This window comes from Mastomys coucha, unplaced genomic scaffold, assembly GCF_008632895.1.
Source record: "Mastomys coucha isolate ucsf_1 unplaced genomic scaffold, UCSF_Mcou_1 pScaffold3, whole genome shotgun sequence".
In the NCBI taxonomy this organism is placed as follows: domain Eukaryota; kingdom Metazoa; phylum Chordata; class Mammalia; order Rodentia; family Muridae; genus Mastomys; species Mastomys coucha.
Window position 1 is genome coordinate 14,235,402 of NW_022196909.1, and position 25,657 is coordinate 14,261,058.

The following is a 25,657-nucleotide window of genomic DNA, read 5'->3' on the forward strand; positions in this document are numbered from 1 at the left end:
ATAATATTAAAATTATATTATTGGTAATTATGTATTTATGTTTTAATAATATAATATAAAATGTACTTTATACTATATATTATTATAATATATAATATTATATATACTTATATATAGTATAATTTAATATAAAATGGAATTTATATAATAATATAATAAATAAAGAATATAACTATATTTATATAAGGTAGTTATGATATAAAGTTATAATAGTGAGTTCCAGAATAGCCAGAGCTACACAGTAAGCCTTTGTTTCAAAATAAAAAGTAAAAATAAAAATATATACATATCTAACACGTGCCTACTTTAAGAATGCAATTTTAGGGTTGGGCATGGGCTTTTAATCCATCACTGAGGTAGGCAATTTATTTCAAGAAAATTGTCAAAATATTGAGGAACACACACTTGTTTCCCTCTTTCCTATACAAAATTGAACCCCCTTTTTTTTCCTTGCTATAACTATATTATAACTTCCTTCCTTCAATGTGAGTAACAAGAGCAATTGCAAATGAGTTGAATGTATTTTAAGGCATTGAGTGAATTATGATCTGTACTTTAAATTCTGAGAATAAGAGAAGTCATATAAAAGGAAACTTGAATCTAACAGATAAATAGTAAACATTTTTCCTCCACACTCAAGTGTCTGACAGAACCTTGGAGTGAGCTGAGGGTATCAGGGGGTTCTGTGTGGATGCCAAACAAACTATTCTGGCCCTGCCCAGATGACTGGAGCTTATGTTGAAGAAATCCAGCCACATGCCCAATCCTATGATTTGGGCACTCAGCATATGACCATTTGAGATAAATTAGAAAAGGTAACAGATTTCACTTTTAAACATAGCTTTTTTTTTCTTTCTTTCTTTCTTTTTTCGTTTTTCAAGACAGGGTTTCTCTGTGTAGCCCTGGCTGTCCTGGAACTCACTCTGTAGACCAGGCTGGCCCTGAACTCAGAAATCCACCTGCCTCTGCCTCCCAAGTGCTGGGATTAAAGGCGTGCGCCACCACTGCCCGGCCCTAAACAAAGCTTTAAACGTTTTGATCAGTAGCACACTGGCTAGGCACAGCTCCAGAGACAGGGGGACTAAGATTTGCATAGAGTCCACATTCATTACCGTTTTTATCTGAAAGAACCATAAGGCTGTCTCTGTGGGTGTGGCCGTAGAACTGTCCTGCAATGACAGAGCTGTATCTTCTGAAAATATCAAGCAGTTTCTCATTATAGTATTGCCTCATGGCTGGGGTGTCAGTTGCATAAGGAAGATAGCCCACAGGAACATGCGCTATGATGTATACCTGAAAAAGGCGATACAAGGAGACACAGGGCAATTTGTTTGCACATTTATCATTACTAAATTACAGCTGGATACCCATGAGTGAATATACATTTACTAAAATTTAGAAAGCAAACATACCCCCTTTCCTTTTTCTGAGGAAAAAAAAAGAGAGAGCTTTGACTATGCAGCTATCAAAGTCTTGGCACATGGCTCATTTATACTATACTCTCAGATGACAGAAGAACATTGACTATAGTCAACTTTTTTATAACCTTTAATTTTTACAACTTTTGTTAATTCCTGATTCTGCCCCAAGCTAAGTAAACAAAATTTAGGCTTCTGGTAGTCCACTGCGAACTCTGTTCTACAGGATCTACCTTCTCCTTATTCCGCAGAGAGCTGTTGAGTACATTTTCCAGCCATTCAAACTGATTTGCTGGGTCTGTCTTGTTCAGGGTCATGATATTTGGGCCATAGTATAAGTTCGTGTTTAAGCTAATGATCCTCAAGTCTGGATCACTTGCAACTTTCTGTGAGTAAAAACCACCTGTAAAAACAAATGTAAAACACATGTTAGGAACTTGAACATACACATATGCAGACACTTGGGAAAGTGAATTCTTAACGTGAACAGTGTAGCCTGGTGTTCTTGTTGCTTGAGTAAGAATATAAGTTAACATGAACCTGACCACATGTCAGGACCAATATGTAAGATTATGAAGAAGAGTGGCATCCAATATGAATATTTGGGCAGTGGGCAATGGAACTGAATTTTTATAAATAACAATTTAATATAAACAAAACTACAACTGATCAAAATACAGAACTACGGAACTCTCTGCCACAACTGTAATATCTACAACACTACACCTGCACCTAAGACTCGGGTATCATTGTGGGAAATGGAGAAGAATGATTACAAGAGCCATTGGATTAGGGACTTCGTAAGGTTGGGTCTCTAAGAAATATCAGAAACGCTACACACATGAAGTCTCACCAACATGGTTGCCTAAACATGACTGAAGAAGGACAACATAAATAGGCATGTGAACATGGAAGGGGAAAAGCTCACAAGGCATCAACCTCAGACAAGGAACTACAGGAAACAAAGGAATAATGAGAAGAGGAGAAAGGTCTTCCCCAGGCCAAAAGCACACCAATTGGTTATCCAATACCAAATGCTCAGCCCTAGTAACATGTACATACAAGCAGCATTATACTTACTAAGCAACTTGTATTTATGTGTTTAGAAAGCTATATCTCCATCCATCCATCCGTCCGTCCGTCCGTCCATCCGTCCATCCGTCCGTCCATCCATCCATCTACCTACCGATCCATCCATCCATCCATCTATCCATCCATCCATCTATCCATTCATCCATCCATCCACATAAGTAACAACAAAGAAAGAGTCTGTGCATTGAAAGAGCAAGAGGGGAGACATCCATGAGAGACTCGGATGAAGGAAAGGAAAAGAAGAAATGATGAAATTATATTGTAATCTCCAAAAATACTTAATAGACCCTAGCTTTAAATAATAGGACTTAAGATGGGAGATACTATGAAATATAAAATATAAAAATGAAGATACAGAGGATCCTGCTAGAGACACCCTGAAAAAGCACATTTCCAACCCACCCATGAACCAGTGGGGACAAACACCAAATGATTCGCCAGATTTAGTGAGTCACTCTAGTCTTGTGCCTGATTTTTTTTTTTATCCTGTCCCCACCACTAAGCATCTATCACCATGCTCTAAATCATGTCTGATCACAGCCTCCTTAATTTCCATTTTTACCCCATAGTCATAGCACATTATAATTTCCCCCACAGTAATTGTAGTGTGTGTATGTATTTGTGTGTATGTGTGTATGCACATGCGTGTGTGCATGTAAAGGTCAGAAGTCAACCTCTCCTGTTAAATTCATCAGATGCTATATATCTTGTTTATTGAGACAGGGACTTTCATTGGCCTGGACCTCACCAAGCTAGGCTAACTGACCACAGAGCCCCAGAGATCCACCTGTACCTACCTCCCAAGAAGTGAAAAAAAAAAATTTTTTTAAATTACGTATTTACAACATATAATGGCACAAGTAAAACATTCTGCTATAGTTTAAACTTGAAATGTTCCCAAAGACCTTTATGTGTTGAAGTATTGCCCATATTCAGAGGTTGCTAAACCATAAGGGGGCATAAAAAAAATCAACCCATTGGTAAGTCAACTAAGCCATTGGAGGTAGGGACTAGCCCACAACAGGGAATAGAACACAGGAGGAATGTCTTCAAAAAAAACATCTTGTGTCTACTCACATTGACTCCTTGTGGTCTTTCTTGCTCTTTTTTCCCTTTCTCCCTTCCTTCTCTATCTCTCTTTCAACTCCCCTTTTATGGTTGAGGACTTAGTCTCTAACAAGCCCTTCTGTGTACTAGGTTGGTCTGGTGCAGCTTTGTATTCAAATCTAGCACCTGGTTGCTCCAAGACCTGTAGATCCCTCACAGACATAAAGCTATTGTTGTGCAAACCTTGCTTCTCCCTTCTCTTGTTAATTGGCCAATGAAAGACTAAAGCCTGTGATTGGGCAGTAGAGAAGGGAGATAAGCAGGACTCCCCGGGGAAGAAGAAAGGAACTATGGGAAGAAGAAAAGGACAAATTATTTCACCAATAATTCTCGTGCCTGAGGTGCACAATGCGAGTATGGACCTGGAAGGTATAGCTAGCCATGTCAGATGGGGAGGGAGGGTCAGGTTGACTTAATATGAGCTAGCTGAGCGTCTGCCTAGCAAAGGCCTAAACTTTGAAATATTACAAGGTCTCTGGGATTATTTGGGGAACTAGTTCAGGAATAACTGCCGCCATATTAATTTCCAGCATTAACTATTATAAACATAGCATTAGTAATCATGTTTTGCACTCCTGCTATGATACCTTGGCTTCAACAGGGGCCTGAAGCACTGCAGCTAGAAGACCATGAATCAATGGACCTTTGAAAGCAGAAGCCCTTTGAATGAATCTCCCACCCTTAAGTTGTTTATCTCAGGTATTTTATCACAGGGATGCGTGGTTACTAAGCTTGTATTACTATTCCAAAAGAGAGGAATGGGTAAATAACAAGGAAGGCTCAGACAAAAGCAAGATGGACACCCAGCAGGACAAATACTAAATCCTAACTCTATGTCTGACATCTCCTGTACTTGGAAGTAGGATACCAGCTCCAGTTGAGCAGCCATATGGCCTTCCTGACTGCATATCACATGGCCTCCCCCAAGGCCTTGCTTGCATTTGCATCTCCCCTTGGATGATATTTCACAGTCCCAGCATCTTAAACTTCTCTCCACTCCATGCAGCTTCACTCTGCAGCTTCTTCCCACATAATCTTCTGCCCAAGGGGAGGGGAAGGAGACTCCACCCTGGGAAGGACTTGTTACATATTCTACATTACTCTTCAAAACATCTCAAGGCACACATGAAAACCTTAGTTATTCTCACAGTAGCAGCTGTTCCTTCATAACATTGTGCTTTGGGGGTTAAAGGTATCTATACTTTCTTCTCAATCTATTTTCCAATTAAAATCATACCCTTGTATTTATATTCATACTCAAAATTCAGCCTTTTCTTCATGTGGAACATCTTGGTTGAGAATGGAACAAGAAGGCAAAAAGAGTGCCTTTACAGGATAAACAGGTTCGTGCATGTCCTAAGGCCACATAATGATTTACTTTCATTCCTACGAAGTGGGTTCAGAAACCATCTAGAACTGGAAGACTCCGGCAAACGTAGAAGATGTAAGCCTAAACAAATTAATGAAAAGGGAAGCAAAAGTGTCTCACTAACCTTTCTTTAAAGTGCCAATAGCTTCTTCATCCAGCCACGGTTTCCAGAGGTCAGCTACAGCACTGTAGACCTTACTGGTGACTATTGGCAGCTGGTCCTGGCCACAAAGAAGATAATCCTCAGTTGAAATTCTAAAGACATTTGGATTCACTAATGCAAATATTGCTTGAGTGCTGACTACGTTAGTCCTCTGTAGGCACGAAGGTAAGCTTAGTATTTAATGAATTCATAACCTAGCTGGGGAAAGAAAAAAAGGTGATAGACTAACTTTAGGACATGTTGTCAAATGCTACCATAGAGACCCTGGGAGGACAGAACAAGGTCGTACCAGGAAAGGAACAAAGGCAGCATTTAAAATAAGAATTGAGCGGCAATTTCAAGTTGACCTTAAGGCAAAACGGATGGTCGGACATAAGCACATCAGTGCAGAGGTGTGGGCTACGTGCAGACAGAAGCTCATGCTTAGGGCCTGAGCAGTGCTTAGGTGGCTGACGAGTTAAAGAATTGCATTCCTAAGACAATGAAAGCAAGTTGGAGCCTGAGCAGGCAAGACTGAGGAAACGTGCAGTAAGACTGGAGAAAATTCAGCAACTTGATATTTTAATCATGTCATTGAGAATACTATTATAAGGCTGCACAGTTCCTTTAAGGTTCAGATGCACACCAGCTTGCTTTGGACTTAGACCAGTTTCTTCATGGCAGGCTGAGTGACAACAACGTAATGTGAAGTTTAAATAATAAAATATAGGAACTGAAGCAGATGGTTCAGCAATTAAGAATCTATATTTCAGAGGACTGATGTTGATTTCCAGCAGCCATGTTGAGTGGTTTAAAACTGACTGTAACTCCAATCCCAAAGGATCTGATGTCCCTGGCCTCTTTGGGCATCCATATTTATGTACACACACATACACATACATACACAGATACACACACACACACACACACACACACACACACACAAAGCTCTCTGAGAGAGAGGGAGAGAGAGAGAGAGAGAGGGGGAGGGGGACAGGGACAGGGACAGAGAGAGAGACAGAATCTTTTAAAATATATATAAAATACATAAAATTTGTCCTAAAGTAGCTCCTTACTATTTTATCATAAAGTGTCATTTTTATATTAAAAATCACTCTGAATTTTTTCAGCCTTAAATATAGAGACTTTGAACATCAGATTAGTGAGTTAAGCCATCCAAAAAGTTGTCAATTATGGATTCCTCCTAACCATCGTATCCACCCACTACCACGGTAACATCCAGTTGGCTCTGCATCAGTGAATCTTTCAATCCTTTGGCTGAGACCTGAATAACACTGAGAAATGAGCTATAACTGGAAGGGACATAACCCATGAGGTTGACAGCGCCCATCTTACCCATGTAGCAGGAACTAGAAACCCTGGTCCACACCGCTTGAACAGTAATGAGAAAGGATTCCTGGATACGTTATATCCTTCTGATGACTAGCTGAGGTGGTTATACATCTCTGTGCATGCTTACAGAGTAACGGTGCAAGTTTAAAGGCTTTTAATGAAGCAAAGCTACTCAAATTTTGCACTAGTGCTCTTCTAAAGATAGCAGTCTTTAGAAGAATCTGCTCTGAAACTTTCTGTGATATTTGATATATCAAAAACTGTGAGGTTAAAGTGTGCAAAGGGACACAAGAGTGGTTAGGTATAGAAGAAAGGATGGAAATGATATAAATACAGTACTCATGTATGAAACAGTCAAAAACATGCTTATACATTAAGAAAATATCAGAAGAGCATGTTAGTGTAAATCTTTAATTGTGGTATTCTGGAGGCAGAGGCAGAAAGAAAAATAAGTAATAAGAAAACACACTGACACACACACACACAAGGTAGGGACTGGAAAACAAGTTCAACAGGATAGAACATGCTTAGTTTGTGGGAGACTAGGGTTGATCATGTGGGAGATCCTGGAGTCAATCTCCTTCAGTAAATTTAAACCCATAAGCTAGAAATAGTAAAAAAATCTAATTTGTATTTATGAAACCAAACTTACCTAAAGATAGGACAATTTATAGAAATGAATATTTATATCTTTGACTTACTTAAGATTTGACTTGAAAAATGAAAATAAAATAAAATGAAGCCTCAAGGAAATCTAGAGAGAATTCATCTGGGAGATGAGATAAGAGGGCTACACTCTTCATATATTATCACTAATTTGCACAAGAACTTTGCAAAGCAAATACTGTCACTCTTGTTTGTAAATGAGTGACCTACACACAAGACATATGTGAATTGCCCAAGACTAAGCAAGATCTCTGAGCAGAGGAGAGGACAGAAGTATAAATTCTCATGAACAAATTTCGGAAGAAATTGATCTTTACACAGCTGGAATATAACCTTGTACCGTGACTGGGAGCACATAGATAGATACCTTAACAAATGGCTCCTGTGAGTGACTGGAGCCAGGTCACATCAGCATTGAATATTCTGGAAATAGTTTTTGCCTTGACTCACATCTGAATCAGATAAGCTGGCTCGGAACATGGACCTGCCCTTTGGTTGTTTTAACAGTCTTTCTACTTACATCCTTAATAACAATCTATCTTAAATCAGAAGGTGACGATTTTTGTATGTCTAATAGGTTCTGGAAAAATGTCAATATTCACCTTGCCTTGCTAAGCCTCTCATGAAACTGAAAAATAAATAAGGAGCTTATAACAGAAAGAAAAAAAAGGGGGGGGAATTAATGACTCACAAACTATGTGATTTGCTCCTAAAATGCTTTACTGGCTTAAAATTTTATTTTAAAATCTTCTGAAATCACCTTTTAAAGCCTTCCGTGACAGTTTTCACAGGAGTGCTTCCTTCTGTGCTACCACGGTCATAACTTTGACACTGCTAATAGGGAAATCACCTCAGCACTTCTGGAAGCTGAGGTCAGTTTTACCTGTGGCCAGTAGTCGTGATTGCCCAGTGCAGGAAAAACCTGGAGGTTTGGAAACAGGTTTTGGACAGTCACTGTCATGTTAGTGATCACCTCTATAACCGTGCCTGTGGAGAGCTCAGGCACTGGGACATGAGGCGGGCTATCCCTGAAAAAGAGACAGAAACGTGAAGAACAAAATCCCTAGATGGAGGCATAACTTGCTGTAGCTATCGCTGCAGATGTCCACTTTAGAATAGCAAGTTAAAATTAGAGTCAAAGAGTAGCCAGTGACGACAGTGAGCTCACAGTCCCGGTTGCTCAGTAGAATGAAGCAAGGGACGGTTTGAGCCCAGTACTTCAAGATCAGCTAGAACTACATAGCAAAACACAACCTCAAAAGAGGGTGAGGTGGAATGAGATAAACTACTCCTCTACAACAATTCTATGAAGATGGGGTTGGGCGAGGAGTAGTACAGGAAATTCCAGCCTATTTCACTGTCTGGCTGAAGATTTATAAGAAACACCACATGATCAGTAATCTAATAGATTCAAATATCAATTTTACCAACAAGCAACTATATATACATAGGCAAGTTGTTTAGAATTTTGGTGATTCGTTTCCTTGCTTCTAACTTGGAAATAATGATCTAGAGATATAAAGATTAGCATAAAGATTAAGTAGTATTAGTAATATTAATTAGATATAGATTATATATGTAATATATAATACAATACAATTATATATAAATTAATATAGATATATCAAAGTTAATAGGTTTCAGAATAGAAATTAATTAAAACAGTACTCTACACACAAACATCTTATAAGGATAAGCAATAGTCTTTATTTCAATAACTAGAAATACAGTCCTTACTACAGTACTCTGATGGAAGGACCTAGTTAGTTATCTATAAAATGACACTTCACAAAATGGTCATCATAGGTTAACATCCATTGTTATATTTTGTTCTTACTGATTTAATCAAAAATTATTGTCATGGTCATCAATATTACAAGATACTGATGCGAGTATCTTATTTATGGAGTCATCTCTTAGTTATCACAAACATATTTATGAAGTTTTTTATACTACAAAAAAAAAACCTTACAGGATTTCTAAAGTTGTTTTTATCACTAACAGTGTTGGCTAGTGTGACCTAGGAGTGTTATGTAATTTTATTAATTCTTACAGCTTCACATATGCGTATTTGCTTTGATTATACTCACTTACCATTCTCCCCACTAACTTATCCTAGATTCACACCCATCTCCCTGTCACACCCAACTTCATGTCCCCTCTTTTTCCTTTTTAACCCACTGAGTCCAATTTGTATTGCCTAGATATTCATGTGTAGGGGGACTTCCACTGGTGAAGACCAAGCATGTTTTAACACATATAATTCATAATGTAACTTAGTGCACTCATCAAGACCAACACACTGTAGGTCAATACTATATAATTAAGAGTTTATGTATGTACGTACCCTGTCCATATCATGAAAGATGCTTCTTGTCCTGAATTCTTAATAAAATCAAAGGCTGACAAAATAAGTTGATATGGAGAGTCACACAGGACATCTCCAAAAGGGCCAGGATTGGAGGCATTTGCACCTTTGGATGAAGCACACACCTTGGTATGGTCATCTGTAATGTGGTAAGTGGGGTCTAGATGTAAGTCAGTCACGTGCCAAAACTGCCCTGTTGGTTAGAAAAGAAATACTGATAAATTTGTGAGTAGAGTAAGACCAAGAAACCTACCTGCCTCCTGGCATAATTTCAGTGTTCTTTACACCACAAAGTTAAGTGCAACTCTCTCCTATAAGATGAAGTAACTTCAAATAGCAGAAGAACATACAACTTACATGCATGAAAACAACAATCCCAGAGTTAATATGACTTCTCCACCAAAACTATAGTAAAGGTTAGGCTGCACAGCGAGAGGTTTGGGGCTACCTATCTGAGAGGCCAATCATGTCCTTTCATATTGTGCCTCAGTAGCATGTCTTCTTGCAGAAGCTGAGATTTCATAAATTATTTGCTTTGAACTTGTAGAAAAACAATGACATAGAAATACTATCTACTAAGACTGAACAGGTAAGTTTAGAGAGAAGAATCAGGAAACGCTTATCTCAGTTAACTTGTATATGCTTTCAGCATTAAAAGAAAAAAGCATAAATCCTTAATGTCCCTGTGTCAGACATAGGATCTCTAAGACGGTCCTAAAAGCTGATTAATCAGAGGTGCAACCATTATATACATGTACTCATTGTTAATAGTGTAGAAGCAGTTCTTCAAAGAGAATTGGGCTCAGGAAAAGCCAAATTTATTTGACAGCAATTCTACTTGGAAATCATATTAAGAAATATTACTGCATTGGAGGAATTATTAGAACAAATTGTATCTTTTACAATGGGTCAGTGTTTTATGATAGGTGTGGTATTAAGGAATTTATTATTTAAATGTGTGTTCATATATATTTACATATATTTGTTTTATATATTCCTATTTTATTTCACTTATATTCTTATTATTTATTACAATCATTAATTTATTATATTTACATATTTATATTATTACATTACATATAATAATTTAGTTATATCAATTACCATTTGTACCCATATCACAAATAATTATATTATATAATTAATATATAATTTAATTAATATATAATAATATATAATTTAATTATATTGTTATTTACACTATGTGTGCATGTGTATATACACATATGTACTCATATATACATATATACTTCATATATACATATATACTTCATATGTACTCATATATACATATATATACATGTATATATATATATATATATGAAGTTGAACTCATCATTTTGAGTTTATAGTAGAGAAACTAATGCTGGTTATGTTTTCAATGAAAAATGTCCCTCATAGGCTCAGGTATGTGAATCTTTAGTCCCCAGTTGGGGGAGAAATCAAGGCACCTTCAGGAGGTGGGGCCTTAGTACAAGAACTCTGTTAAAAGTGGGAAGGGTTTTGAAAGTGCTTAGCCTCATCCTGTCTCTGCTTTGCATTTGTGGTTGAAAGTGTGATCACTGAGTTTCCTGACACAGCCCCCTGTGCCACACCCTCCTCTCCTTTTGGGATTATAAGGCCAAATAAAAATAGATCAACTCTTCCTTCTAGAAGGCGTCTCAGTCATGGTACTTTACCATAGCAATAAAAGGTAACTAATACACCAGATCAAGTAGGAAAGTTGGTGAGTATTTGCAGCTTATAGATCTTCATATAAGCGAGCCCATGTGTTGAAGAGCCCTCAAGTTTCCATATATAATCTACATATAAACTCCATATCTGTGCAGACTTCTCATATATAATTAACTTCTTTAACACTGAGATTTGTTCCCCGCTTCAATGGTCATGTATTTTTGTTATTGTTATGTGTCTGCTTTTCTTAACTCTTCTGGAAGTTGAGAAACCTTTAGGACTACAGAACTAGATTTTGGAATCACAAACCAGGAAACATGTCCTTTATCTTGTTTTAATTACCGTCCTTATTTAGTGAGTATATTTTATGCATTTTCCCAGATCGTTCTCTTTAACTGCTCTTCAAAATGGACTTCCATCCGTGCTGCCAACCCATGCTTGAGAGTTTTGAACTCACTCTGCTTCTAAGGTAGAACTTCCGAAAGATATCAGAAGAAACACAGTGAAAGAAATGGTATGCAGACTTTTCAGATCTATGCAAAGGTGAGAGCACTTAATAAAACACAATGGAAAAAATATATTGAAAACAGTCATGATGATGTGTTGATGGTTAATTTGACACAATCTAGAGTCCTCTGGGGAAGGCATTTCAATGAGGATTTCTCTACATCAGTTGCTTCGGAGCATGCCTATGAGAAACGTTCAAGTCTTAATGTGGAAAGACCCAGCCCACAGTGGAGGGCACTAGTCCTCAGGCAGGTGATCCTGGATTGTGTACATGTAGAGAGGACTGAACACAAGCAAGCATGCCTTTTTTGTTATCTCCCTGCTCTATACTATGAATGCCAACTAGCTGTTTTAAGTTCCTGCTCAGACTTCCCAGCTGTTGTACCCAGAAATGTTCATGAACCCCAAAAGACCACCAAGGAGCTGATTCAGATGCATTCACACTAGGGTCTCTTCATTCAAGCTCGAGCTTGGGCTCCCCACCAACCGTGTGACACAGCAGGAAGGTGGAGTCCTGAGCCTGGCTTTAGGCAAGTATTTATGGAGGCAAGAAAGGGGGTTATCTAGCCTGGTGCACATCTGATTAAGGGACTAGTATGGCCTTGAACATAATTGGCTGGTGTTGGGAGCCAAACCATAAACTTAATTTTTGCTTTTTTTCCTCATTGGTGGCTGTTAGGAAGTGAAGTGTCATGGGGCAGTTTTGTAACCTGGAAGTGTAGATTTGTTGGGGAATAACCTGGAAACTGGTGCTAGACAGAGGTTTTGTTGGGGGTTAACCTGGAAACTGATATTAAACACAGGTCTTGTTGTAGGGGGAGTAGCCTGGAAACTGGTGTTAGGTACGGCCTGTTAGTTGAGTTTAACCTTAGGTCAGATTCTCTAAGATGGAGTCTGAACCCAAAAGAGTCAGTCTCTCACCAGCAAAAATGGGGCAACCATTTGACTATAGCCTCAGAAGTGAAACTAAAACTACAGCAAACTTGCTAAGTAGCAGTGATGAGTTATCATTTTTGGTGGTCATTTCTTGCCAGCACCAGCAAAATTTTATAACAGGGGTTGACATGTAAAATGTAGAAGACATGAAATCCGGATAAAAATTGACATAAAATTGTATATGTGGTCAACTACTCAGTACTTAGGCACTATTTGAAAATATCAGCAAAGAGTAATTTCTTTCATTTTACAAAGTGGAAAAGGCCCTGAACATTATCTTGAGTTCAGATCCACTCTATCTAGCACCCAAAGCAGAGAAAACAGATTGGAATTATCACGCAGGTTGCCTGTCCACGGGGCGTATAGACTGTATCTCGGTTTTAGGTCAACCAGTGCTTATATTATTTGTAGACTGTCAACGTACAGTAACTATCCAGAAAACAGATTGGTGTCAGAATCAGGTATCCTGACTTCCAACATAAGTTATTAGCACCCAGTAATTAGTCTGTATGATCTTGGCCCGTTTCATCTGTCAGATGGGAATAATAATGACAGCCTTTAAGATGCCATTAAAAGATCCTGAAAGTCCTCAGAAAGCACGTGACGCTGAACAAGCTACAGGTTAGTTTTACCATCATTATTTTATAAAACTTGCACCATGACATTGAACTTTCCCATTTGCATGTAACCATTCAATTTCATCCAGTACTTATGACATGTCTAGTACTATTTTATTAGCTTTTCATCATTATCATCCAGCAAAATAGACAGGAAAGTGGAGCATAGAGAAATTAAACTCAAGTCATGTGTCCTATAGAAGAGGGCTGACGCTTAGTTCAAGGATCACACTTCAGAACCCATGTTGCCTTTAATCACTGTACAATGCCTCTCACATACTTAGTCAAATGAGCTGCCTTGCACCAAAGTAGATAATGACATCTACACTTAAGGTACATTGAGGATTAAGGTAAGTGAGACCATGAACGGATTAAAATTTCATAATTCAAAACTTGAAATGGATTTAGAGCACATCCCTCTAACGTAATTCAGTACCTCATTCACAGATCTCCAAAAACAGGAATAAGTCTGACGGAGTGTGCTCTTAACAAAGATTCTTTAATTTTATAATTAATGGCATTTAGGCAAAGGCAAATTTCAGGATTCCCTCCACATCATGCGACTAGGCAATGAAAGCTGAGCTAGAACCAGTTTCTCCAGATGCCAAAGGTGCTATTTCTACCACATCACATTGCACAAATAAGGGGGTAATTAAGTTCACTAAAGGATGGCTTTAAATGAGTCAGAACCTCTGGAGGTTTTACATCCTAACTCCAATGAAATTGTACATAAAGTGTATTTGTGTGTGTGTGTGTGTTTTAAGTCCACCAATCAGGCCTGTGACACAGTCAAAATCCAACTTTTCTATTTCAAAGCCCAAAGTCCTTTACCAAACTTGGTTTCTTATTCTCCAGATAAACTTTTCAAAGATTTCTCAAGATATGTGTGTTCCACACGTCTATGTAAGTGCTCAAATTTATTTACAGAAATACTCAAATTTTTTAGAAAAAATTTTCAGTAAAGTATGATATTTAATAATTTGTCCCAGCAAACCCAATGAACCAGAATTGTGTGGACAATTGTATCTAGTTGTTTAAGTAGACCTTGGTTTCTCCCTTTAAAATGTCAGTTGCTATGTGCTAAGTACACCAGCAGGTGACAGCCTACTGACTATTTTAAAAATAAAGCCAAACACACCCAGGTAAACCAGGGTGGTTGTCCCCCAGCCACATGAACTTGGCATGGGGGGAAAACTAGGACTGGGAATTTGAACACAATTAGGAAACAAGCAGAGGCCAGTCTGGATGGAAGTTGTGGAGGGAAGTGCAAAGAGGCCAGAGGGAGAGAGGCGTTCTCTTCAAGTGGAAAGCCTGTAAAATAATCTATGCAAATGTGAAACCAGAGTCAACATATTTGGTTAGTCTCTCTCCCTCCCCTCAACCAAAACAGAAAGATATCATCCGAAGGAGAGTCACAGAATCCCGGGCAAAGTTTCATGAACTCTTTCAGCAATTAATTCATTAAAACCAAAGGCGAATCTACCTGTGGTGCTGCCTGAGACATTTCCAGGTCAAAATCCTGAGCAGTCACAAATTTAAATAGCACAATTCCAGCAATATGAAAACACAAGGCAGTCACATACATACAAATTCTGGGGCAATTTCTGTTACGGGTGTTATTTGCCAGAGCTGACAAACCAGACAAACGTTTGTGGCTTGCAAAAGCTTGGCGGCTACTTCAGGCACACCTCATAAGCAAACAGAAGCGATTCCCTGGACCCCATTCGGGGAAGTCCTGTGCAGATCAGAGACAGGCGTGGAGAGGGGACAGACGGCAGAAGAGTCTCTGTTCTGAGCACAGGTGAAAGTCTCAAGGACATCTGTCTCCCCAGATCAAAACAGAACCCTCCAACTAGAGCAATTATTTTTAAAGGGAGCTAGGGAGATGAGGGAGGGGAGATTCACTTTAAATTTTAAAACCCAGCAGGCATCCTACAATCTTACTAAATATTCAGTCTGGAGAGGGATTTTCTAACTTGAGAGAGATTAAGAGTTACTCCAGTAATTTTGGAGGGGGGCTTAACATACAGACTCTCTCTCTCTCTCTCTCTCTCTCTCTCTCTCTCTCTCTCTCTCTCTCCCTCCCTCCCTCCCTCCCTCCCTCCCTTTCTTTCTTTCTTTCTTTTTTTTCCCACCAAGTTTGGAAGCTGCTACTGTTTGGGGAAAATTGAGGGGAGGACGTGATTACAGAAACGGAATAATAGGCCCCCCAGGCTAAGTGTTAAACAGAACCGATCACAACTCAAGGACTCAAGTGCACCAAGGGATATGGAAGGGCTCACGGGTTTTATGCTACTACGTATGGAAGAGACCAGAAGCCTCAGAGACTTGAAGAGACAGAAAAAGACTCCGACGTCACTGAGCAGAACAGAACAGGGCACTCGGAATAGGACTGAAACTACACCCAGGTGTGGGGACCCCATGGGTCCTCCCCTGCTCTGAACAGACTCGGTGACTCAGGGAGTGCCAACAGCCAATTCTGAGCTGCATTTCCCACCAAACAACAACTTCACTTCCCTCCCCTGGGACCTAAACATCCCAGACCCGGGATGTAAACAAACGCCCAGCAGGCGGCTCGATACTGGAGTCCACGGGGCGCCCCCACCATGGCTCAGACCCAGTGACCTTGTTGTCTGGCCTTTGGCCACAGTGACCAGCGTGGCCGTGTCCTGTGCCCAGCCGCCCACGCACCGTCGCAACTTCGCCGACCCCCTCCTCGGTCCCGTGCAGAGGTGATCCGTCCACTCACCCACAGCTGGAGCGCGATCCGCAGGCGCCAGGGGCACCCCGAGTCCCGAGCCCCAGAGCCAGGCGAGCAGCAGGCTGCCGAGGAAGTTGCCCAGCAACGCCATGGAGAGCGGAGGCCACTGCCCCAGGAGGCTAGGCTCGAGCTTGGGCGCCGCTGGGACCGGCAGGCCCTGGGGGTGGGGAGGAGGCCAGAGCCTTTCCTTGTGTTGACGCCCAGCAGATCACGTGTAATATCAGATTCCCCTTGAGCATGAGTTCTTCCGACCTTCTGGACTCTTTTATTTTAATATGCTTCCTTATTTCTTAGGTCAGTGGGAAAGAATGTTCTTGCTCCAACCCCATACCTGTTTTCTCCCCGGAACTCCAAGAGCGCCTACCTGACAGAGCCATTTAGCACAGGAACTTGAAAGGGCAGGGGAACCCTGCAGTGTGGTTAAGACATTTGAGTACCAGAATGGGTTTGGATTTCCTCAGTATTTGCACTACTCAGGATTCATGACAGAAATGCAAACTCCCAAGCCTCAAACCACCGCTGATAAAAGTACACATCAGCTGGGCTGGCAAGCGGTGTGTGGCTTCACAGTACGCCAAGGTGATGGGTAGGTGGAGTTGGCAAACTATGTCCCAGATTCACCAAGCTGAACCACAACTGAGTTAAAGCATGTCCTCATGCAACATACCTAGTAACTACAAATAGAGACTGTTGATTTTATACTCCAAAAGAAGTTTTGTAAATATTGGCAAAAAAGCCAGAATCCACAAACTGTTTGATAGGTATTCTTTGTTCTTTCTCTTGGGGTTTATGAGAATGCGTTCTCTTTAAAATAAAGCCCATAATTTTAATTTATAAAACGTGGGGTTTCTTTGGAGAAGAACAAACCTTTGAAAAATGCTAACCTCATAAAAGATGCGAACTGTACCATCTTGAAGAAGCTGTGCTGTGTTCAAAGGTCCTGCAAAAATACAATGCTTTAGCTGAGTTCAGGGCACTTATTATGGGAAGATGGTTGTTTTAGGTGGAGAACGGCTTTGTCTTGGGATACTGTGGCCTCTTTAATAGTCAATTGCCTTAATTTGTGTATCTAGCATACCGTTTTCATGATTAAAAGAATATCTCTATCACTAAGCTTAGTTGGTCTTTTGATTCCTACAACCCTAAAATTAAGAATACTACATCAAAACCTTATAGCTTACCTACTTTGATTTACATTCTAACAGGAACATAACTGGTAAATGTACTGATTCATGATTTTCTTTGTTCTTCAACGGTAAGTTTCTATAACCTATTCCACGTTGAAACAATCATTTAGAGAAACTGGAATCTGTGTTCTTAACCTAGGATCGCACATACTTGGTTTAGGATACACTATTTTTGTATTTTCTTCAGGTAATTTTACCACTATATTTTACAAATATATTTATTTTGCATCACAGGAAAAAAAGCCCTTGTTTTTATATCTGCATAATTTAATGATTACACCTTATGAAAAGGTTTTTTTTTTTCTTTTTCTTTTTAAATGGACACTATGTTTCCTTTCAGATCCTGCTAAACTCCTCCAAGGTTTGCTACATCATTGGGGTGATTCAAACCAATTCAAGAGCCACACATGCTTCCCAGCAACAGACAGGGCCACTTCTGAAATGTCTCAGCCTACAGTCTAAAGAGTACACGAAAGTAAAGCTGAAAAATGGTGCTGAAATGAAGAGTTATTTACCATCAAGATAGCACGAGTTCTAACGTTTTAAAAGAAAGTGAACTAGTGATCAGAATATCGATTTTTCTCATTATTACGGTGAGCCAACCAGAGATGACACAGACACAGTTGAGAGCCAATTGCAAGCCTTTATTCCAGCTGGCTAGAACTATGTTCAAGTGTTTGGGACTTAAGCTTATTCAGAGCATGTCTTTTAAAGAGAAAAACTATATCCTGGTATCTCACTTTGCATTGGCAGAGGTAGGTTTGCACAAACAAGCAGTTTAAGAGAAGCTACAATAAGTTAGCTGGGGCATCTTGGCCTTGGGTCCTACAGTAGAGTGGGATAAATTCCCACTGGATTCTCCATTAAAGAGATCAAATTCTAGTTAAACCTAAAACAGACTCAGCAAGAATACAAGATGGAGGAAACTCTGCAGTGTCTTGCCCTGTCAACCATTATTTTTCAACTTCTAAGGCATATTATAGGAAGTAAATTGGTTGTGAAATAACTTCAGTGAAGACACAAAACGCAGCGCACACATTGTGAAACCTTTAAAATGCTTGAGAACCTAAGCTGATAATGTTTTAAGTGAGTGATGAGAGCTACAGCCTCCTTTAAACTCACTAAGAAGAATCTCAAGCCTTCGGTGTCCCACACACTGATATCCCTGCAGTATAAGCCTACACCTCGAGCTCTCCAGACCCCATGCATTGTGTTTATCTGCACCAGGGAAAATGTGGGATCAAAGCCCCCAAAATAAATAATTAAATAAATAAATTTTGATGACTGTCAGTGATTATTATAGTTTCATCTCTGTTATAATGAAACATGAAACCAAGAGTGTTCAGGGAAGGGGTCTTCGTCTGTGTTTCATTGTTGTGAATAGACATTGAGGCCGCGGCAACACACATAAAAGAAAACATTTCATTGCTGCTTGCTTACAGTTTCAGAAATTTAGTCCATTCTCATCAAGCGTGCATGTAGATATGCTACCAAAGAAGTAGCCAATAGGGGCTGGAGAGATGGCTCAGTGGTTAAGAGCACTGACTGCTCTTCCGAAGGTCCTGAGTTCAAATCCCAGCAACCACATGGTGGCTCACAACCATCCCTAACGAGATCTGACGCCCTCTTCTGGGGTGTCTGAAGACAGCTACAGTGTACTTACATAAAATAAATAAACCTTTAAAATAAAAAAAAAAATTTAAAAAAAGAAGTAGCTGATAATTCTACATCTGAATCTGCAGGCAACATGAACAGAGAGAGCAGTTGGGCTTGGCTTGGGCTTCTGAAACCTTAAAGCCCACCCACAATGACACACTTCATCCAACAAGACTATACCTTCTAATCCTTTCAAATAGTGCCACTCCATAAGCGTTACGAACTTATGGGAGCTATTAATATTAAAACCACTACAGAAGGTAAAGTTTTCTTTCCTAAATTATAATCCATCATTAAGAGAAATCAGGTCAAGAACTCAAGATGGAGCTTGAAGCAGAAACATAGAGCGATACTGGCTCTTGCACGCACTCATTCTTCGCAAGCTTTCTTATACAGCTCAGGTCCACAGGCCCAGGGAATGGGTTCGCCCACATTGGGCTGTACCTTCCTCTACAAATTATCAACCAAGACCCCACACACATGTCCATTGGCCAATCTGATGGGCAATCTCTCAATTAGGCTCCTCTTCTCAAGTGAACCTAGGTAATGCTTAGTTGACAGTGAATGCTAACCAGTACAGTGGTCTATGAGTGGATTTTATACAACAACTTTTAGGTTAGTTTACAGATTTGAGGACTTTGAATTTCAAAAGTGTTGTTTCCTGAATCTCTTGATCAATTTGCCTTTGGTGTTGGGAAATATCCCCTTTTCTTTAACAATGTGACAGAGGAGTGAGCTGAAAGTTATTATATCTACAGACTATTAAGTGAAATAGAATTTGGTTTTGTGATGGTTTGCATATGCTTGGCCCAGGGAGTGGCACTATTAGGAGGTGTGGCCTTGTTGAAGTAGGTGTGTCACTGTGGGTGTGGGCTTAAGACCTTCATCCTAGCTGCCTGGAAGTCAGTATTCTGCTGGCAGCCTTCAGATGAAAGTATAGAACTTTCAGCTCCTCCTTCACCATGCCTGCCTGGATGCTGCCATGTTCCCACCTTAATGATAATGGACTGAACCTCTGAACCATAAACCAGCCCCAATTAAAGGTTATCCTTCTGAGAGTTGCCTTGGTCATGGTGTCTGTTCACCAGCAGTAAAACCCTAACACTAAGACAGACTTGAAGAAAAATGAGATCCAACTACCTTTAAAATTTTAAGAAGTAGAAATATCTATTAATGTTTCTATAAATATACATGAGACCTGCTAGTGCAGCCCTTGATCTCTTATACCACTGTGATGTTATTTCCTACTCCCACCCACACACCTTTTCTTTCTCTAATGTTTTGGAAATTAATACCAACAGGCTGTGTTTTCACCTACTCACAATGCACCCTTAATGCAGCAGGCCAGAGTCAATGCCTTCAAAGCAAGAGTCAGGAACTCTTGCCAGCAGGAGAGATGGTGGCTGTTAGAGACATGGAATGAACACATAATTAAAGTTCTACTTTGTAATTTTAAAGAGAGTAGATCCTCTAGTCCCAGAAACCTTAGCTAGGTAATCTTATTTTGACACTGATAATTGTACATCAAAATGTCTAATTTTGTATTTCTTTCTTATATATTAAAGTGCATGGTGAGTAGTTAAGAGAGGCAGCTCAATGCTGAGGAGCACTTGTTCTCATCCAGAGGACCAGAGTTGGGTTCCCCACACAACCAACACTGGTTCCTTACAACTACCTATAACTCCAGCTGCAGAGAACCTGGCACCTTCTTCTGTCATCTGCAGACATTCACATGCACCTACATGAACACATGCACACACACATACACACACAATTATAAAATATTTTAAAGTACACTGAGTATCTATCTCTAGGATAGAAATCAGAAATTCAAAAATGCTCCAAAATCTTCAACTGTCATGACACCACCAAGGGGAAATTCCATCCCTGACCTTAACATGGCAGATTAAATTCTAGTGCAAGTGCGTTAAATTATTTCACAAAATTACCCTCAAGTACGTGAGAAAGGTACTTGTGAAGCATAAAGCAATTTTGGGTTTGGATTATATTTCTAAGATACCTTGTTATGTACGTATATATCCTAAAATCTAATACATTTCTTTTGGGTAAGAAGTATTGAACCTGACCAGGAGTATTGAACCTGACCTATAGCAACCAGGTAATGGTACGGTTGTAGTGAACTATATAAATTAAAGGACATTTCCTTACATTTTATATTTTTACCTTAAATTCACTTATAAAAACTTAATGAAATCACAGGGTTGCAGTTTTCTTGAAGAAAACTGAGCTGAAATGCTGATTTCCAAGAGAACATTAAGAGAAACACTGACATTTGTCATTCTCAGTGTTATTTCCTAGTCACAAGAACTTAGCCATACAACTTTGATCCTTGGCTTACTCCACCAGTAGATAAATAATATCATTCCCTGCCTTGCTAGAGCTGAGAAAATGACTCAAGAGCATTTTACAAATAATAAATTTCTGTAACGTTTGTGTGTGTGTATATATAGCAAATGCAAATTAGCTATATAAAGGTATTTGTTTTTGATCTGTTAGCTCTGTTCTAATTACCTGTTCTACCCATGCCCAGGAAAAAAAAGTGGAATTGGAACACTTTCATGGATTCTCTGCATATGCTTCATTTTACCATGAAGACTTAGTTCAAGTGTAGCAAGGTGTTTGGAGGTTGGTGCTAAGAGTGGAAGAGAAAATCAACTTTTTTCTAATTGTTTTTGCTACAAAACTTTGATAAATGGCACTGTTATTCTGTGGCACTGGATTATATTTACCTTTTGTCACATGTTGAAGCTTTTTTTTCCTTTATACTGTTTTTAATAGCAAAAGATCATTTTTGTAGTCTTGCTCACTATAACCAACTTCCTTAGGTCTGACCAGATGAACTTATTAATTCCAAGTTCTTCATTGTAGTCTCAAAAATGTGGCATCTCCATATTTTTTTTGGATCACCCAGTTATCTTATGAATGGTATCATACAAGATTCAAGACTTTTTTCCAGCTTTTCTTTATGTTGTAAGAAAGGCTGCCGTATGAAAAACTCTAGTAGACAGTTTCAAGATAGATTGATGGCATTAAAAATGACAACCAGCTTTTTTTATGTTTGTATATTTTTTATTCCAATGTGGTTTGCATTCCAAAGGAAATCACAAGGTATATTCCCACTTCTAAAAAAAAGTATTGTAAAATTATTTTTTAAAAATGGAAAACAGGGTAAATTTGCATATCAAAATCCCATGAGTTGCTTGGAGTAACACTTCTTAAATTATAATTTTCTGCCTCCACACCGAAGACAAACTTATAATCAATGACCAGTGCTTCAGTAGCTGGCTAACTCTGGGACTCCAGGAAACCAAGTTGTCAAAAGTCCCATCATCTCTTCTATGCCTTTTCATAACAGCGAACAGCAACAACATCCCCAAAGGTAAGAGTCTGAAACAGTCCAAAGAGAATTGAATCTTTTTACCTAGAACCCTTCACGGCTGAATTTTTAAATTGTCATTTCTATGACTTAAATATTAGGCCAAAGAATGAGAACATATATAAGCATTAAATGTTGCATATATTCTTTGTTTCCTAACCAAACAAAAGGATGCTCATGTTTAATGAGTAAAAGCATGCTCACATTATTCAAATTCATGAAAATGAAAAGGAAGTAGAAACTGAGTTGGGAACTACGTTTTTAAAAATTCCTTTTCTGTTAAATTGTTAAGGGAACTAGAACAAATTGGATCCAAAAAAAGGCACATGGTGTCACTGTGGCCTCAACCATCTGCTTTGAAAGGGATCCTGATTCTTTTCATAGGTTTTCATAACAGTTTTCTATCCATAATCTTGATGGATATCTTTAGAAAACACAAACGTTTGAGCTCACGGTATCACGAATAACTTGTTCTAAGATCAGCAAAGACATGTGTTTCACATATGCAGTGTTCTCTCTACTTTGGCTGTCATGTTTATTTAGCTCATGTGAATATAACCTAGGTGATTAAGTGGCAGTGGCATTGAATTTTGACTCTTATGCTCTGAAGGTGAAGATTTACTACAAAATCACCTGAAAGCATTAAGGTGTGTACCCAAGGCATTCAAGCATTGGTATGATCCTGAGAATTCAGTATGCTTTTGCTGTAATCTTCATTTCAGAACTCAGTTTTGCCTGGTCACAGTCAGAATTTCTAAAGATGAGTTTTCTCTGGCTTTGGATAAACAACAAAGAAATCAAGGATACTCATAAAAAAATAACTTCAGGATAATTGTTAGAAATGAACTCTTTTCTTTGTTGATAATTCAAGAAAAATCTCTGCTCTCCAACATTCTACATGTGAGAAGTGTATTGCAGTTCAGAATAGTTCTGACTGTAATATTAAAGAAGTGGGCAATCTATTCTGTACTAGCAGCAAGAAAGGCACTAGAAAATCTTAGCAGGAGTTTGTAAAGGAAGCCCAGACAGCACCAAGAGCAATAAGCAAACATCCACATCGCTATCATATAAATAATATTTCTATTTTTAAAATGGTCTCTACAGGTCTAGATCAAGGCCTAACATTTACTATCATGAAGGAAATTATTTATAAAATTATTTTTCTATCTTATGATATTTACACACCTAGCTGTCACTGGACATATGTTGAAAACTTAGCTGTTTCATTAAAATAAAAACAACTGTAAGGAAGTAATATCTAATAGAACTAGTAAAAATTGAAGTTTCACCTTTTGTTAAAATCATTTGTACTGAGCTCTTAAAAACTAAAATATAAAATGTTTAAAATGCCTTAATTATAGTCTCTCATAAGTAACTTATCTGATATTCAGTTACTCTATGTTTTCCTATTAGTTTACTTCATGTATTTTCCTAATTAATAGCTTACTTTTAAGTTCCAATTGAAGGCTGGAGATTCATAGCAATCCCATGACCACAGTTCTTGACACACACTTTTGGGGTAAATTGATGTAAAATTTTAAAACTCTACAGGGGCCAACCTGAGGCAACAACTAGTTCTGAATTTTTCATTCCTCCTGTTTTACACATTGTTAAGGGATGGTGAAAGGCAAGTGTATCGAAGATGGAAATAAAGGTGTGGGGGAGGGACAAAAGTGGGGAGCTAAAGAAGAGAAGTCCAGAAGGAGTGAGAAAGAAAGGTAGCTAGAAGGGAAGCAGGGACAGAAAATACAGACTCCTTAGGACTTACCACGACCATCTTGCCATCCTTAATTTCTCTGACACAATTTGTTTCTTTGCCATCCCACTTCTGCACATGAATGAGCTTGTCTCCATCCAACCGAACTACAGACTGAGAGCAACAACCGAGTAAAGGGGGTTAACGGGCAGAAGTCCGCTCCTCACAGAAGTCAAACGACAGTGCTATAGGAGAGGGCCATTACTGTGTACACCACTCATAATTATTCTAGCAGCACTTCATCCTCTGTCACTTTCAAGAGTCTCTGTTTTCCAAACTGCGGCCACTCATGATTCAGCTGCCGTGTATACAGCCAGCGGCAAAAACGACATAGATCAGAAATAAAAAACAAAACAAAACAAAACAGAACTACTCACTCTGCTTGTTTAGGCAAAGCTTTGTTGTGAGATGGACTAGTTGGTCAAGCTGAGATGATCAGAAAGAAGGACCAAGGCGTGGCCTTTCTTTCAAATAAACACGGTTTAATACTCTCTAGGTAAAAGTTGCTATTAAAATGTGAAAAAATGTCCTAAAAAAGAATACCCTGCAAGTTTGGCTATGGAAATTACTCAGTGTCTGGGGTACAACTAGTGAACCCTGGAGTGTTAACTCTGGTTCCTTCTCCCTGCAGGGGAGGAATCCTCATCCCTCTTCCCATGCCCAGCAGATAAAGCTGCCTCTTACCTTACAGTTCCTGTCATCTATGCTGGTCTCTTCAAACTCTTCTCCCAGCTGGAAACTGATCTCTGTGTTCTTGAATGTGCATTGCGTCCGGATCACCACTTTGCTGCCTTCCTGACTGATAATCACCGTTGGTTTAGTCACGTTTCCCACTTGCCTAGTGGCAAAGCCCACGCCTGAAACAGCAAAGGGAGCCGGCGCGGTTAACAGCAACTTCCAAAATAGTTTCATAAAGCAGAGATCTGCTTGCCACTCTAAGAATCCAGAATTGGATTCTAAAGTGTAGTTTCCGTTCAAACCTGATTAATAGTTAATCCACTAGCCATGGACGAGGTGAGCACAAATAGGGACCCCCTCATTCCCCTCTCCTAAAGTTACAGAAACTTCCACGGACTATCAAGTGGTCCCGTTATTCGATCCTGGGCACGAAGGCAGGAAAATACCACAGTTAAGAATGTATTTAAATGGGCTATACACAGTCTAGTTTAATTAACACAATGTGCTCAGCCTGTGTCTCAGAAACCTGGAAAGTAAAAACAGGGGTTTCCAAGGATCAAAATACAGAGTTCAAAGAGAACAGGACGTCTTATTTTTACCTACCCAGAGCCTTCATGTACTCATCAAAATTCTGACTGTCTGTCAGCTTCCAGGTTGCACAGAAAGGATCTACCATCCTTGCCCTCCTAGTCAGCCGAAAATAGGTAGGAGCTGGAGGAACTCGGGTCTTACCCACCACTGTAATTCACAAAAATCCTTTGCACCTCAGCAGAAGCCCCTGCCTTCTTATTGGGGAAAAAAGCGGGCAAAAAGCCAATCGTTTGAATGGCTAACTTGTCTCTTTCCAGTAGGCTGCCGCGGGGGGAGGGGCTGGGCTGATGGCCCCAATCCTCCTGATTTGCTCAGGCCACTGGGTTAGCGGAGTAGGTCAAGATCCTCCCAGTTCACACACCACAATCCTGAACATTCCCTA

The 25,657-nt window shown here is 39.3% G+C and overlaps 2 protein-coding genes across 2 annotated transcripts in view; both read right to left on the bottom strand.

The window, feature by feature from the left end:
- Positions 1-16,234, bottom strand: part of Smpdl3a (sphingomyelin phosphodiesterase acid like 3A) — a 20,506-nt gene extending 4,272 nt beyond the window's left edge. The window contains exons 1-6 of the mRNA XM_031347959.1: positions 15,999-16,234; positions 9,495-9,708; positions 8,031-8,175; positions 5,111-5,207; positions 1,652-1,821; positions 1,113-1,293 (exon numbers count right to left, since the gene is read on the bottom strand). Of these exons, the coding sequence (XP_031203819.1) occupies positions 1,113-1,293; positions 1,652-1,821; positions 5,111-5,207; positions 8,031-8,175; positions 9,495-9,708; positions 15,999-16,101 (910 nt within the window). The 5' untranslated portion in view covers positions 16,102-16,234. The remainder of the gene's footprint in view (positions 1-1,112; positions 1,294-1,651; positions 1,822-5,110; positions 5,208-8,030; positions 8,176-9,494; positions 9,709-15,998) is intronic.
- Positions 16,235-21,921: 5,687 nt separating this feature from the next.
- Fabp7 (fatty acid binding protein 7) lies at positions 21,922-25,459 on the bottom strand. The gene is made up of 4 exons (XM_031348286.1): positions 25,288-25,459; positions 24,691-24,863; positions 24,019-24,120; positions 21,922-22,261 (listed from the first exon to the last, which is right to left on the bottom strand). The coding sequence occupies exons 1-4, from the start codon at positions 25,358-25,360 to the stop codon at positions 22,211-22,213; spliced, it is 399 nt and encodes a 132-aa protein (XP_031204146.1). The 5' UTR covers positions 25,361-25,459; the 3' UTR covers positions 21,922-22,210.
- Positions 25,460-25,657: the final 198 nt, after the last annotated feature.